Source organism: Rutilus rutilus (genome assembly GCF_951802725.1).
Source record: "Rutilus rutilus genome assembly, chromosome: 25".
NCBI lineage: Eukaryota > Metazoa > Chordata > Actinopteri > Cypriniformes > Leuciscidae > Rutilus > Rutilus rutilus.
The window spans coordinates 25,066,144-25,082,377 of record NC_140229.1 but is presented as its reverse complement, the minus strand read 5'-3'; the positions used below and the strand labels follow the sequence as shown (position 1 = coordinate 25,082,377).

At 37.4% G+C, this 16,234-nt stretch overlaps 1 protein-coding gene across 2 annotated transcripts in view; it reads left to right on the top strand.

Moving 5' to 3' along the window:
• The window catches only part of epha5 (EPH receptor A5), an 82,097-nt gene that overhangs the window by 15,276 nt on the left and 50,587 nt on the right, over positions 1-16,234 (top strand). For both annotated transcript variants that reach the window (XM_084401036.1, XM_084401037.1), the window contains one exon: positions 4,322-4,985. In XM_084401036.1, coding sequence (XP_084257162.1) covers positions 4,322-4,985 — 664 coding nt within the window. The remainder of the gene's footprint in view (positions 1-4,321; positions 4,986-16,234) is intronic.

The following is a 16,234-nucleotide window of genomic DNA, read 5'->3' as shown; positions in this document are numbered from 1 at the left end:
GATTATTCATTGAATGGTTCATAATTCTAATGAATTATTGAATGTGCTTTGCCATAGTAATACTGATTTCCTTGCTAAAACCTTGTTAACATTTACCTATAACTGAAGAATATTCAGTGCAGCATGCTCTTTTATACTGCTTATTTTGACAAACAGAGTCTCCCCATTCCTCCCTGAAGATATATATATATATATATAATATTAATGAATTTAAAGGCCACTTAAGTGTACTTAGAGAGCACACTTCCATGACTGTTTCTGATTTCACTTTATTTTAAGGTGTCTTTGTTACACTGTAATGATACAATAAGTACTGAGTAACATTAATTAACAACATGTACTTACTATAGGGTTAGGATATATATATATATATATATATATATATATATATATATATATATATATATATATATATACACACACACATGTATATATACACACACGCACACACGCAACACACACACACACACACACACACACACACACACACACACACACACACACACACACACACACACACACACACACACACTTGTACTTCTAAGTGGGCCAAAAAAGCACTCAAAAGTTCAGCTAATTGAAAATTTAAACCATACTTAATTTTTATTTAATTACAATTAACACACAGTTTAAGTGGCTGAAACGGTCAGACTCAGTTTGCACTTAAAGGAACACTCCACCATTTTTTTCATATTAAACCATGTTATTCCCTTAACTAAGACGAGTTGATACACACCTCTCTCGTCTCAGTGCGTGCACTCAATCGCTCTGGCGCGACGACACTTTGATAGCACTTAGCTTAGCCCAGTTCATTCATTAGGATCCAAAACGAGATGAAGTTAGAAGCGACCAAACACCTCCACGTTTAAAAAGGATAACTATAATGTATGGCGGAATAGCACTTGGGAGCACTTAGACTCGGCGCAGTAATATCATCACTCCTGAAAAATCCTCTCCCCTCTCCCTCTCACTTCTGTCATTAGAACCAACGTGACTTTTTACTGTGCCGAGTCGAAGTGCTCCCGAGTCCCAAGTGCTATTCCGTCATACATTATAGTTATCCTTTTTACCCGCTTAGAAAAGCGCCACGTTTTATTTTGTCACCATACTTGGTCGTGTAACTACTCGTGCAACTGTATTTAAATAGGGAAAACGTGGAGGTGTTTGGTCGCTTCTAACTTCATCTCTGTTTGGTCCCTAATGAATGAACTGGGCTAAGCTAAGTGCTATCAAAGTGTCGCCGCGCGCCAGAGCGATTGAGTGCACACACTGAGACGAGAGAGGTGTGTATCAACTCGTCTTAGTTAAGGGAATAACATAGTTTAATATGAAAAAACGGTGGAGTGTTCCTTTAAGTATATTATTTTAAAATCTATTATCTCCATAATAAGTACTCTCATGAAACGTATGCTGACATTTACAGTACTTCTTTTTCACAAGGGCATACTGCAAAAATAGATCATGTATAGGATACTATTTCAAACTAAGTTTATAACTAGATTGAGATAAAGGCCCTGTGCTTGATGTATTTAATACATTTTGAAGCGGTAATGACTTTGAATTTAATAAATTAGAAACAAATGACTGCCAACACAGACCTCAACAGTTTGTGCTCCAGTCGTACTAAAAGAGCCCGTGAGTTTTCAGAGTGTGAACTGCGAGACTCTACGATTAGCACTCGCTGTATGACTCCCAGTGGTCCAGACTTCAGTTCTTCTACTGTCCACACAGTCTCACAATCGCTCACATTCAGAGAGTGTCAGGCAGAGGTAATACGAGGCCTCGGGAGGGTCTCTCTGGTCATTGACTGCGCTTTTGAAGAGCGCTGAAGGGCCGCTCGGGCCCTCAGGGTGCATTCCGTGGTCTTGCTTTGTTAACTGCCATGTTACAAGCCTCCTGACTGCGTAGATTATAGCTGGCAGATTGTTTTTCCAATCTCTCTGCCACCTGATGTATTGTTATTGAGCATCTCTACGGACAGCAAAACATACAGCCGTATTTTGTTAGAGGTGTGTGAATGGATGCCACAATGTTCTCATACAGTAGTGTTACAATACAATTATTTTCCCTAACATACTCTTAATTATAAGTCCTCAGAACAGTGTTATATTATTATATATAATGGAATTGACTAACTTTACTGGAAGAATGTAAATGATGTTTTTAGGGCTAGGACAGAAATATTAGATGTGTGTGATGCGATGTGGGAAGAAAATATAAAAACCATGTGATGTGTGAAGGAAACAATCAACTTGTGAACAGAATTTTTTTTAAATTTTCCCAGCAAGATTTTGTCAAATTATGCAGAATGTGTGAAAATGTATTTAATCTCGTGTATTAGGATACATTAAAACGCTAGCTATCAAAAATGATCTTAAACATAACTACGGCATCAGCCATTTTATTCCACAAATGTAATTTCCATCACAGTACACAAAGTACACAATTTGAAATGCGATGGTAATGATAATTTCGCGAAAGAAAAGAAAGTGAGGATGTAAAAGGGAGTTTTGAGGATTAGTCCACAGCGCTGAAAGTTCCCTCACTTGAAGAAATCCAGTTCCACTTGTATTGCATCAGCCACTGTATATCTTTTAATATATAATTCCCAGATTGCACTTGACCCAAATGACATGAAGTGTACTAGAGCACAGGGTGTATCATTTGTCATTTCATGATTCAGAGGGGCGAGCGCACCCTTTCCGGGCATAATGTGCCCTCAATGCACCCTTTTGCAGAGCACGAACATTATGTCACCCTAATGTAGACCTACATTTGGGACGAGGCCACTCTGCTGCTAGCGTCCCGGTAGCAGGAGACTGGAAATGCTTTTTTATTCCCTGATTTTCTTTTATTTTCACATTGTATGAATGTTAAAGGCTCAGGGAAGGAGGAGGCGGAAACTGGAGTGTGTTAAATATAAATGTAATAATAAAATAAGTAAAGCGGCAGCCCCTCACAGACTATATGAACCAACTCTTTTTTTTTATTTTTTTTTTATCTTAACAAAACATATCGTTGGAACGATCTGAGACTAAAGGTTCAGTTTGGCCATAATTTCCATCAATTATTTAATCTTTTTTGGGGATAAAAGTGATATTGCTACAGAAATGTATTAATTTGTGACAGGAGAATGCATCAAAAAATCCTTTTGAATGTGGATTTCACCTATTGATTTTTTTTGGAATAGCACCTAAACCAAACCTCATAGGAAACTACATTTTTGTAGAAACTTCAAATTTGGAACACAACCTGGTTGGACATGTGACTTTGATTGTATTACAATTTTAGAGCCCAAATTATTTTGTAAAATAAAAATGTTGGGTTATACTTTATTTTACGGTGTCTGACAGTGTTCACAAGTGTGACTTTGTGGCATTTTGTTCAAAATAAAATAATTTCAAAACAAACTTCCTAGTTAAACATTATTGCACACTAGTGTGTTAAACAGTGTGATAAAAAAAATAAAAAAATAAAAAAAAAATATATATATATATATATATATATATATATATTATTATTTTTTATTATTATTATTATTATTTTTTTTTTTTATTGAATATTGACACATTTATCCACAAATAATGCTTTTCACTCAAATACTGAGGTGCATAAGCTCAGATCAGTGAGGCCTATGATTAGTCAGTTCCTATAAGAAATACAAAACCTGACTTAATTGAAAGAAAACAAGTTAACAAAAAGATTGAATCCAATATTTGGTGATAATATAGCATAACACCAGATTTTTTATTTTTATTTTTTTTGTAGGCTGGTCATTTTTGCCCGGGAACATCACAAGTGTAACAAGGTTTGGGGGGAAAATCCCACAAAAGTACAAAAATTATTCCAACATTTTGGGAAGTAATTGTACCCTGTATGAGCAAAGTTAGTACGTTTTAGTCTAATGCATTAACATTAACTAACATTTTCAGGAAAAAATTACCCGAACACAGCATGAGTAATATTAATTAGCAACATGTACTTACTATAGACAGTTAGGGTTAGGATTTGGGTTATTTGCATAAAATGATGCATAATTGAATGTTATTACTACAGTAAGTACATGTAATATGTAACAAGGACACTAAAATATGTGCATGTGTTGCCAAATTTTGTATAACATAAAACATGTTTAGTAGAATAAACTTAAACTTGTATAACTCATTTTTTGAAGTGCTAAAGTGAACAACCTTACGTCTGTATTCCAAAGCATTCATTATATACAACCATTCAAGTTTGAAAAGTGCATTTCTATGTCTATGCTCAAAAAGGGGGGTGACAGTTAACAGGTTAATCTGCTTGTTCTCTCCTTGTGTTATAGTGGGAAGAAATCGGAGAGGTGGACGAGAACTATGCACCCATCCACACGTACCAGGTGTGTAAGGTGATGGAGCACAACCAGAACAACTGGTTGCAGACCAACTGGATTATAACCCAAGGCGCCCAGCGAGTGTTCGTGGAGCTCAAGTTCACTCTACGGGACTGCAACAGTCTTCCCGGAGGTCTGGGCACGTGCAAGGAGACGTTCAACGTCTACTATTACGAAGCCAACGACGATGAGAGAAGGAATATTCGGGAAAGCCAATACTCGAAGATCGACACCATCGCGGCCGACGAGAGCTTCACAGAGCTTGACCTCGGAGACAGGGTCATGAAACTGAACACGGAAGTTAGGGATGTGGGTCCGTTGACCAAGAAAGGCTTCTACCTGGCTTTCCAAGACCTGGGCGCGTGTATCGCACTCGTTTCCGTCCGGGTCTTCTACAAAAAGTGTCCTTTGGTTGTCAGGAATTTGGCCCTCTTCCCGGATACTATAACCGGGGCAGATTCCTCACAGCTTCTGGAGGTGTCAGGGACCTGCGTCAACAACTCGGTGGCTGATGAACTTCCCAGAATGCATTGCAGTGCGGAGGGGGAGTGGCTGGTGCCCATTGGGAGGTGCATGTGCCAGGCGGGCCATGAGGAAGTTAATGGCTCCTGTCAAGGTTGGTGAACATCTTCATTATTATGCAAATGTGAGTGCTGCCGATGCCACACGTGTGTAACATATTCCCCTTGAACTGCGTCTCTGAATGTCACAGACGATGATGAGAACCTGAACTCTTTGTGTGGCGTGGGTAGACTGTGACATTCATTTCACAATCTAGTGATTTTACGGTTTTAATTTCTCATGTATTATGCCAGGCGGAGTTTATATTTAAGATGTTCATAATGGTAGCGTGTGTATTTAAGATACTGCTGGTATTTAAGATACTTTCTCAGAATGGTTAGAAGGATTTACGTGACTCAGTGGTGAGAGGCGGCGTTAATCATGCAGGAGATGGTAGAGAAACAGCTGTCAGAATGTGTAAGAATGACAGGCAAATGATTCACAATATGAACAAGACAATCAACCTAACTTGATAGTAGCCCACTTCATGCCGGATACTGTTGTGTCCATTACACCATTTACTGTAATTATAGTAATGCAATAAACTTGAGACAATCTAGTTTGAAAGTTTTGTGAAGTTTGAGCAAAATCTTCGTGCCTCACAAATATGAACTTTTCAAAGGAAATGTCGTTAAATTTGACAGGAAAGTTGAATTTGCTCTCAGATTTGTGTTCCAGGAAACACCATAATCAAACTGTAATGGATCAGTCTGTATCAGTGTCCTAGAATTTTTTTTCTCTCTTTAACTCTAGAAATGATTGCCGTACGGAAGCTCATCTACTGTACAGTGCTGAGATGTAAATGAAAGAGTGCATTGTTTGGAAAGCGGTGTGCTCTAATTTAGCCATAATTATTGAATATAAACAGCTAATAAATAGCATAAAATGAATGAATTCAAAAAAAGTTATATTTGGAGAAAAAAGTTACGTTTAAAACAGTAATTAAAAACTCATTAACAAAATTAAATAAAAGCTGAAACTAGAGATGCACCGATGTATCGGCCAATAATCGGTATCGGCATTAAAGCTATTATTTCTCTAAATCTCTAAATTTAGAGCAAGCTAACGCGACAATAAGGCTTTAACATTTAAAAAATAGCAAATGTCTTTATTTGACCCTTCTGTAAATGCTATCACGGAATTCAAACAATAAATGGCATTTTGACACTCTTAAATGTGACGTGACAGATCGCCGTAACGCCTTTTCTTCCACTTTAATACAAATTATATCTCGAAAAACAATAAAACAGCTTGAGAACAATATCACTTAATGTTGCATTTACCTCAGGAAAGTCATCCAGTGTTCACAGTTCGTTAGTTAGCTATAAAAACACTAGAGAAGAGCTTATTTACTGTTAATTATATATGTTTGTTTGAATAAATTTGCCATGAAGTGTTTATGAAAACTACCTTATGTGTAACTGAGTTGTATACAAACAATTCAGTTTGTATTAGAGTGTAAATCTTATATCTGGAGCTAAATAGCAGTTGAATATAATAGCTCTGTTGTTAATTTTAACCTCTAATATTATAGTGTACCAAAATGAGAGGGTTCCTTGTATAGTTTGCAGCATTGCAGATTTTATTTCCAACTATCAGAATCGGCCAATATAATTCTGAATAAAATACATACAACTGAAACATCCCACAATATGAATGCAAATTTAATAAAATACAGAAATTTGATAATTAATCATCCAAAGATGCATTATGAAATAAAAGATGTTTTATTGAAGTTCTGGAGGAGTACTATCCCATCGGCATGAGAGGAGGCTTATATATAGAACTGACTTACCTCTGTTTTGCTACAATTTTCCAGCATTTGGCTCCACCCTAATTGCCCAACATGCCCGAATTCAAGCTCCTCCCATCCGGTGAAGAATCTTTCCTCCATGGGGAATCGATACCGCAATCCAAAGAGAGCTACTCTCCTACACCTAACTAGTGTTAACAAAATGACCGACTTCGGTACCAAGTCGGTTCTGAAAATTAAAAAAATGTGACGATACCAGCATTTCCCTCTAGCATGTTGAGCGCTATTGAATGGATTCTTAAACACCTCTGATTGGCCATTGTGTTCACGCGCTCAACATACAGTATATGTCTGTGATTGGCTACAATGATCAACACTTCAAAAACATGTTGCCTTCACCGAGCGCTTACACAGATACACATGGGAGTGTTTAAAAGTAGGTGTCTATCAGCAGATTCCTAATATGTCCCATGATAGACGGATCCGCTGATAGACGCCTGCTTTCAAACTCTCCCGTGTGTATGTTGAACAGCGCTCAAGATGCAAGATGGAAATGCTGGTATCGTCACATTTTAAAAATTTCAGTACTGACTTACTTTTGACAACACTACACCTAACACCGCCCATGAGCTCCCAGCTTCATCTCGAAGGCGTTAGCCCTTCCTATCGGGTCACCGCACTTCAAAACGCAGAGGCCTACCCTTGCCCCCTCCGGCGAAACATCCGCCATATTCCTCCGCGTCTTTCTCCACTCAGTCACTCCGACAGAGAAATGGACATTTTAAAGTTTTGTCAATCCTTCTCCTAAAACCAACCGAGTGAGTAAAGCCCGTCGAGCCCCAAGCTCAGCCTTCCTCCAGTGTTCCGTCCCGGCCAGCTTCCACCTCTCTGTTTAAGGCTTGATCGTCATACATGGGTACAAGGTTCATACAAGGTTTTCTTCGCAATGCCCCAGCCCGTCGTGCCGAATGTCGCTCGCCGTGGAACCGCCGCCATTGGCTAATAAAATCAGAATGCAAATACTTACAAATGAAGATACTGACTTAGCCTCCCACCCAGTGAATCAAATCTCTAAATTGACTACGGCGAATTATTCTCAAGAACACAGCTTAAAATCTTTCTCGTGTTCAGTCCTGGGCTGAACTTTGCATCGCTATCGGTCCCTACACTGAAATAGTTTGCTCAGCGTTCCCCCATAGATGGTACAAATTAAGCAATGATCACGTGGGCTTGAGAAACCAACATATTAGTATACTATTTAAACCCCTTTTTTTCAAAAACTCGCGGGCTTACCCATCCGATGCTGTGCGCTGCAGGCTCCCATTGGACTCAAAGTAAACCCTGCCAGTCAAGTGGCCAAGCTCCTCCTCATTAACACCAATTCGTCAACTCGCAGCCCAATTTTGGGGGTTTTCTTTGTCAATCCGTCTCCTGTTGGCTGTCCTGTGCTTATTTGCTTTTTTGGGGGAGTACTCTGGGTGAGGGCCAAATTCTGATCTCAGAGCCCTCTCCTCGGACAGCACGCCAAATTTTATATTTTATACTATACCTGATTGTATGTAAGTGTGAACTTGTGAAATGATATTTTATTAACAAAGTTTGGGGGGAGTATGTTCAGATAATCTACCCAAACAGCACGAGAGGAGGCTTATAGAGCCGACTTACCTCTGTTTCACGACAGTTTTCTAGCATCCCTCCTCCACTCCTAAACTCCTCACTCTTGATTATTCCTATCCCAGCCAGGGATTGGGGGGGTTGATCTGGGTTCGGGCCAGATTCTGAGCTCGGACACCATGCCAAATACGCATATGTTATACTATAACTGATTATATGTAAGTTTGAACTTGTGAAACTGGAGTCTTGTTTAGTTGAGCCAAGCGGCCTCATTATTGGCCTATAACTGTCAATGGGTTTTTCAATGGCTCATGCCAATATCTTTACAGAAGAGTGGCTAATAAGTTATAATTATACCTGTTTCAGTTAAAAAATTAACAATAACAAGTAAAGTGTTCATAACATTTCTACATGACTACAGGGTCTTTCACTACTAGCAGTCATTTTTTTCTCTCTCTTTAGTAGAAGTTCTTCTAAATTGTTTAGATTCTGTGCAAAACAATTCATGTTGCTTTCAAATACTGTGTTCTTCTTAATGCTTTCACCTTTCTGTTGGTACTTCGATGAATATATGCAGTATTCTAACTTAGGTTTCTGTAGCAACTGCAGTCAGTCTTTGATCGTCAACAGTATTAACATTTAAATTGATTCATCTGTTAGCATGCTAAGTTGCAGGACGATTAAAGTACTGTTGATTTTCATTCCCTGTGAACCATGCTTCTTGAGATTGCAGAAGATGAAGTGCGGTTTTCTCTGTAGTTTAAGTCTTAGTTATGATGGCTTAACCCAACCCCCATCCTCACCACCGGAGCCCAGAGGATATAATGATGGCTCGGATGGAAAAGGCAGGAAGTGATAGAGGGATCCACGCTCCAGTGCTGGAAGAGGGCAGTGTGTCCTGTGAATGAAACGGCTCCTTCATCCTCTTCCTCCTCTCTTCAGATTGCTTCCTTTGTCTGCTGCCAGAGTTGGCGCTTTGCGATAAGGATTCTTTTTGAGCGCAGTGTGATATTTCTGTGCGAATTCATTTCCATTGAGCTGTCCCGAGGGAATGTCCGGTGCTTCTGCTATGTAAGCTTTAGAGGGAGTTGGTTTGTGCAGTTGGCCAGGTTGCCAAGCAGACCGGGCGACAAAGTGTCGGAAACGCTTTCAATGCTTTTGTCTGGGAGGACGGGCTGCAATTCAGTGGGCAAAATGGTACAATGAGTATTCGGAGCTGTGGGTGTGGGTGTGCAATGGTGTTCCTATTCAGATGTTTTGTGCAAGCAATTATAAAATTAATGTAAACATGACAGTCACCTGAGATAAAGCGGGAAAGGGGTTGTCTGGCTCTTTAGGGAGACTCACTGAATACGTTCAGTTTGTCAAATAAACAAGGACATTTTATCAGAGCAAAGAAATAACGCAGAGGTTAATGGCTTAGAGGAGAATTTGTTCCTATTGCAATTAGATTAGCATAGAAGAATAGAATAGAAAGTAATAGAAGATAATAGAATAGAGGAGAATATAATAGATAATCTGAGCTGAACTGTGAAAGATTGTAGTAGGCCTATATAATTTTGTGCAATTACCCAGCAGGAAAGGCCTTAAAGACGGCATGAAATGGAAGTTGCGCTAGTCTTTTCTTCCCTATTGTAACGTATATCTGAGTGAAATGGCTTCTGGAACTAGATCAAATGTAGGGCGGGGCTTGATTTTTTTTTTTTCTGTGGGGAATTGATTGGATGATTGTGGTTTGCTATTGGTTGATCTCATGTGATTGACAGGTTGCTCCACCCTCATCATCAGAGAAGAGAAGAGATGAGCTGCAAGAGGGAGGGGAAGTTATTCTGATTAAAGATTATGAGGCACATGAATAAAAAAAATAAAAAAAATAAATGATGTGCAATATACCATAGAAGAAGAAGAATTCTCAATTTTGATTTCATGGTCACTTTAAGGCCTATTCATGAAATGAAAACGCTAACTGTAACAGGGCTGCACGATACTGGGAAAATATGCAATATTGTTGTTGAGTATTGCGATAACGATATTTCTTGCGATATAACTTTTCCCTAGAGAAATGCTATTTTTATTATGTTTTTTTGTTAAATCATTTATATAATGATCATACTAAAATAAACAGGTAGGCTAATAAATATTCTACTGATCCTTCTTCTGATATCTCAGTTTTTTCATAAGGAGTTTAACATTACACATGCAACACTTTGATTAATGGTTGTCTGTGAGACTGTTATTGTTACTTGGCATTTCGTTAGCAGTTTTGGTAGATTTGGGCTTACACTTTTTGAAGTCTTCATATAGCTCCCTGAGGTTGCGTTCCAGATGACTGTGGAGATTAGTTTCCTCTCGAAGTGGCCAAAAATTTTCGCCACGACTTAGTGACACCGTCATTTATGTTGACATACCGTGTTTTTTGCGCGTGCAAATTCGTTATTTCAAATGCAAATGGAAGCACATTTTTCCAGGCTTATGCCTATGCCGCGACGAGATGAGAACATCTCAACTTTTCAGAATTCGGCAAGCTCACGCAGGTCATGGTTGCATAGCAACGACAAACGCAAGCGCTTGTGGAAAGGAGAGCCGTGCTTTCCATGCATTTTTAGACGTGATATGTGAACGGCCCCTTACACAGTACCTGCATTTATGACACGTCTTCTCTATTGAAGCCAAAATCTTTTTAGGCACAGGTTCTTCGCTGTTGTCATTTTCCTCGCTTGTCTCTACTCCCGCCATTAGTTTTTATTTTCCTCTCTCTGCTCTGAGCCACTAGGTTCCCCTTTGGGCCCGATCTAGCCAATAGCATAATAGCACCTACTGGGGAGGCGGGTATAAAGATAGTAAGGCCCCATTTGATTGGTTGAATTTGGATAAACAACCTATGCATGCATGCATCACACAAATGCTTGGCACATAAAATAAATGCAATTTATCGCACCTCTCTGCGATACGGATATCGCATATACTATTATCGCGATAACGATAATTTTTCGATATATTGTGCAGCCCTAAACTGTAATGATAACCACACCAAAGAATGATGATGTTATGTTTATTATACAATGTGTGCTGTGAGCATAATTGCAGATTTAAATGTAAGTGGGATTGTGGTTGTCAGTGTTCATCAGCAAAATTATTTTAATTATAAATTTACTCTATTTATATTTTGCAATCCTTTTTTTTTCTTTTTTCTTTTTCTTTTTTCTTAATACTTTCTTGTGATTCTTCATTTTTGTTTGGAATTACGTGTGGCATCATCTCCATTGTGTTACATCCAGATTTTATTCCAGTAGTTTCTGATGAATATTTCAGATATCAAGATGGCCAACAAACTATTTAGCCTAAATAAAGAGTTTTGATGTAATGTTATACTAGAATTTCCTAATCATTAAAATCAGCTTTTTCGATGTACCCATATCATACATGGTTGAGCTGGGAATTCATGTAATTTGCACTAAAATGAAATGCCAGTCCACATCTTATATAAATGAACAGTGGTGCTAATTGGCAAAGACTGTCCTGCTAGGCCTGTGGAGGTGTGAGTGAGGGAGAAAAATACTGAGAAAGATGGACTGGATGGAATGGCGTCCGGCCCTCTGTGGAATTCATTCGGGCTCTCCGGGCCGGAAGCTTTCAGAAAGAGCTGGATCTCCAATGTTCTCCCTCTATTTTCATTCCTGTCAGCCGTTACTGCTGCAAATGTCAAACTCGATCCGGTCACTCGCTACATGCCAAGGGATTGAGCTATACTGTGGAAATATACCAAAGACAAAGATATTTTTTGTTGAGGACATCATGCTAACAGCATCGGGAGACGAGCACTGGCTGGGTTATAGTGAAATGTGGAGGATGTCATTTCCACTGTGTTGTCTGGCAATATCAAACCTATTGTTACAGATTAATAAGTTACAGATTTTTAAAGGAAAAGCTCATCCAAAAATGTGTCATTATTTATTCATCCTCATATCATTCCAAATCCACATGACTTTCTTTATTTTTGTGACATTTTAAAGAATAGTAATGCTGTTATTTTATTTAGGTTGTAATTTAGGGCTGCACAATATCATAAATAATCTCAATATGTATTGTGTTATAAAAAAATAAATAGGGATTTTATCTAGACAAAAAAAAATAAATCTAAAATATTTGGTGTGATTTTGGTGGAGAGTGTTTCTGAATTAAAATAATAATTAAAAAAAAGTATACTTTTTACTCTGAAGACTTTTTAATGCAAAAACTAGGGGTGAATAGTAACATAGTGAAAAGTTTTCTGTATTGCTATAAAATAATAATAGTCTTTATTATGATGATTTGCATTGAGTTTATTATTATTAAATTAGAATGTAATACTTATAATTATAATAATTATAATAATGTATTATTATTAAAACATGTTAAAAACAATACATATATAAAAATATATTGTAAAATATTGTAATACAACTCAAATATTTAACTAATTTAAGTTAAGTTTTAATAAAAACAAACTTAAAAAAAAAAACTCTCCAAAAAATCAAAATACAAAAACTCGGCAAACAGGACAACAATTTAACTTAGACTAGATCAGACTTCAAACACAGGTCTACAAACGCAGCCCAGTGAAAGGAAACAAGCAACAGGTGCAGTGCATTAATCAAACAATGAGTAACCATGGTAACGTACTAATACAGGAAACAGAACAGGAAACTTTCTGGAGCTTGACAGCTTCTGGTCACTTTTGTGCCAGAGAAACAAGAGCTCAGCCATCTTTAGAATTTTGTTTAAACTTCTGTTATTGCGGTAGCTCTGTATATTTCTATGGCATCACTGTTGAAAAGTAATTATCTGGTCAAGTCGATTTTATCATTGTAGAGTTAATGAAAGTTATCATGATCATTGTAATGTTTGAAGCGGATGCCAGTAGACCGGGAAGATTTTAAAACTAGCGGTTCATTCATAAATCCATAAGATCTTCCCTTCATACTGTGGAAATACAAACCGTAAGACAGAAGACAACGAGCGCAGCGCTGAAAAGGTATATATGTTTTTGATGAATGGAGAAGAACAGCATGAACATATTTTGTGTTCCGTGGAAGAAAGAAAGCCATACAGGTTTGCAATGACATCAGGGAGAGTAAATCATAACAGAATTTTCTATTTTGGCTGAATTATTCTTGATATTTGTCATATGAACTGACACTTTCACAATCCTGTGTGGCATGTAATATAATACAAGTATGGAAACCAAATTAGTGATTGATTTCTTTGAACGCACTGTTCATAAACGGCTTCGCTACTTTAGTAGGATGGTTATTTTATAGTGATCGACTACATTTTTCCTGTGCCGTCAGTATGAGGATTTAATAGGGTTTTTTATGGGCTCATTTGTAAGCCGTTATACCTGTGATTTCACCCACCGGTGAAGACTGCGGTGCGCTCTGAAAAGCGACACGTCGGATATTCTTCAGAGTCCGGAAATGACAGCTTCATCCTGAGACTCTTCTTCTCACCCCGTCTGGGGGCCCTGCTGGGAAAAGACCAGCTACACACACACACACACACACACACACACACACACACACACACACCGTGAAAATGACACAGCTAGAGCCGTCCACAGTCGCTGTTGTGTGTGAAGCAGAACCAGGTTGTCTTTAATTCTGCATTTCCTCCTGCACTCCGTGTGAGGTTTATACCTTTCTACAGTTACTTCACAACCTCATTGTGATTTGACATCGGGTTTCACAGTTGCAGGTGCTTTAGGCCAGACGTGTCTAACATGTCCATAGCTTGATTTGTTATTTGTGGATGCCAGTTGTGTGCGGGATAACAGTTTCTGATGTGATTGTGTGTGGGTGAACATTGAACATTGATCTGAGAACACTGAAGTGTTGTTCTTGAGCAAACTAGGTCTGCATTGACACTGAAGAAATGCAAGGTCTTTGGAGGTTATTTTGGAGTTGCAGTCAAATGCAAATCAAGCACAGGTTTTGCCTTATTCAAACACACTGAGAAGCTTTTGTTGTTTAAATGTTTCAATGACTTTTGTTAATTTTTTTGTCAGTAACATCAACAGAATCTACCCGTATCCCCCCTCAATAGCAGAAACAGTGTTCTGCAATACAATATGAACACAATATGGTGTACACACATTGGTAACACTTTACAATAAGGTTCATTAGTTAACATTAGTCATTGTACTAACTAACATGAACTAACAATACATTTGTTACTGTATTTGTTGATCAATTAATAATTATTGTTAGTTAATACAAATACAACTGTTCATTGTTTCTTTGTGTTAGTTCACAGTTAACTAATGTTAACAAATACAACCTTTGATTTTAATAACGTATTAGTAAATGTTGAAATGAATATTATCTAAGATTAATAAATGCTGAATAAGTATTGGTCATTCTTAGTTCATGTTAACTTAATGTTAACTAATGAAGCTTATTGTAAAGTGTTACCAGTACATTGAAGCTAACAATTATTATTATTAAGTACATAGTAGTTAAAGACAACTATATAAAGTGTAACCATATATTGCTTTAGACTCAATGCTGCACCAAATAAAAATTTTAATGATATTTGAAATTAATTTTGTATGCCCAATTTTCATGCAATATGCTTAATTGTTGATACCTGTATGACATGACATTTTAAAATGTGCAAGTGCTTAAACAACATCAGATATGTGATAGATAATGCATGGAATAAACACATCACCAAAAACTGTAGTATTAGCGTTAGCTATACCAATGAATGTTGTGCCAATGCAAAAAAATCAAAGTTGATATAGCTACCTGTTCATTATTATATTGTATAAGTAGTTGCACTTTATTATTTGTATTTAGCATTGTTTTTTTCCTGCTGTACTTGATTACACTAGACCTGTGAACCATTATTTTGGGGTGGCAACCCACCAATTGAGAATAACTGAATTAGATAAAATTACAGAAATGTTCCAATTATGTATAATTATGTCCAATTTTTGTCCCTATTATATTCCCTGTGAACACCTGCACACGATTCCTTTATTCCTTTTTACAAGCAGCATGCCACAGTTCGGGAATGCTAATCACTGCTTTTCAAAATGTTTTTTTTTTTTTTTTTTTTCAGGGATTTTATCAAAACAGAAAGATGAAAACCTGAATCGAAAGCTCCTCAAATCATTCAAATGTTGATAAAACATTGACATTTTTGCTTTGACTGGATGATTGAGGCGCTTTCGATACAGGTTTTCATCCAAAAAAAAACACACAAAAAAACACATTATGTAAAATGATAATTAACTAAGTCAATTTACATCATCATTATGCTGCATTTCATTCAAGTCAGATTTGTAATATTCCCACTTATACCTTTCAGAAGATTACATTAGAACTAAAGCTAGCTTTGCCATTTTGTTTATCAGATATAAATGTACCTTGTTTTACACATCTGTCTATGAAAATGTCTGCTGACCAGGTAAAAATACAACTATGACTTCAATTCAATTTTTGCTTAAACAGTTTATCATTAACTAAACCACAGTGTTGTGTGACTTCTAACACCCATTTCTCAGTGAAACCTGAGATTCCCACAGTTTCTACAATGGAAGTCTAACATCAAGTGCTGTTTCTTTGTTGTCATTTTTCAAGTACGAAGCTGTAAATTCTGGATGTCTGTGTTTAATGTAATGCAGCATTAACCATCAGACTGGTTATTTATGCCGTATAATTTTGCGTAGATAATATCAGAACTTAAGCTTAATTTGCTCCATTTCCACGTAGTTTGCACCAAATATGGAGAAAATCTAATTGATTATTCACAATGTGAACAGTCCAGCATTACATCCCTTCTAAGCTCTTTTCATATCTCACAATGAATGACAAAACCCAACAATGACAATTTTGATGCGTTTTCAGGCCTGCGTATACCGGGCATCAGCTAGAGATGACAAGCTGTGGGTATTA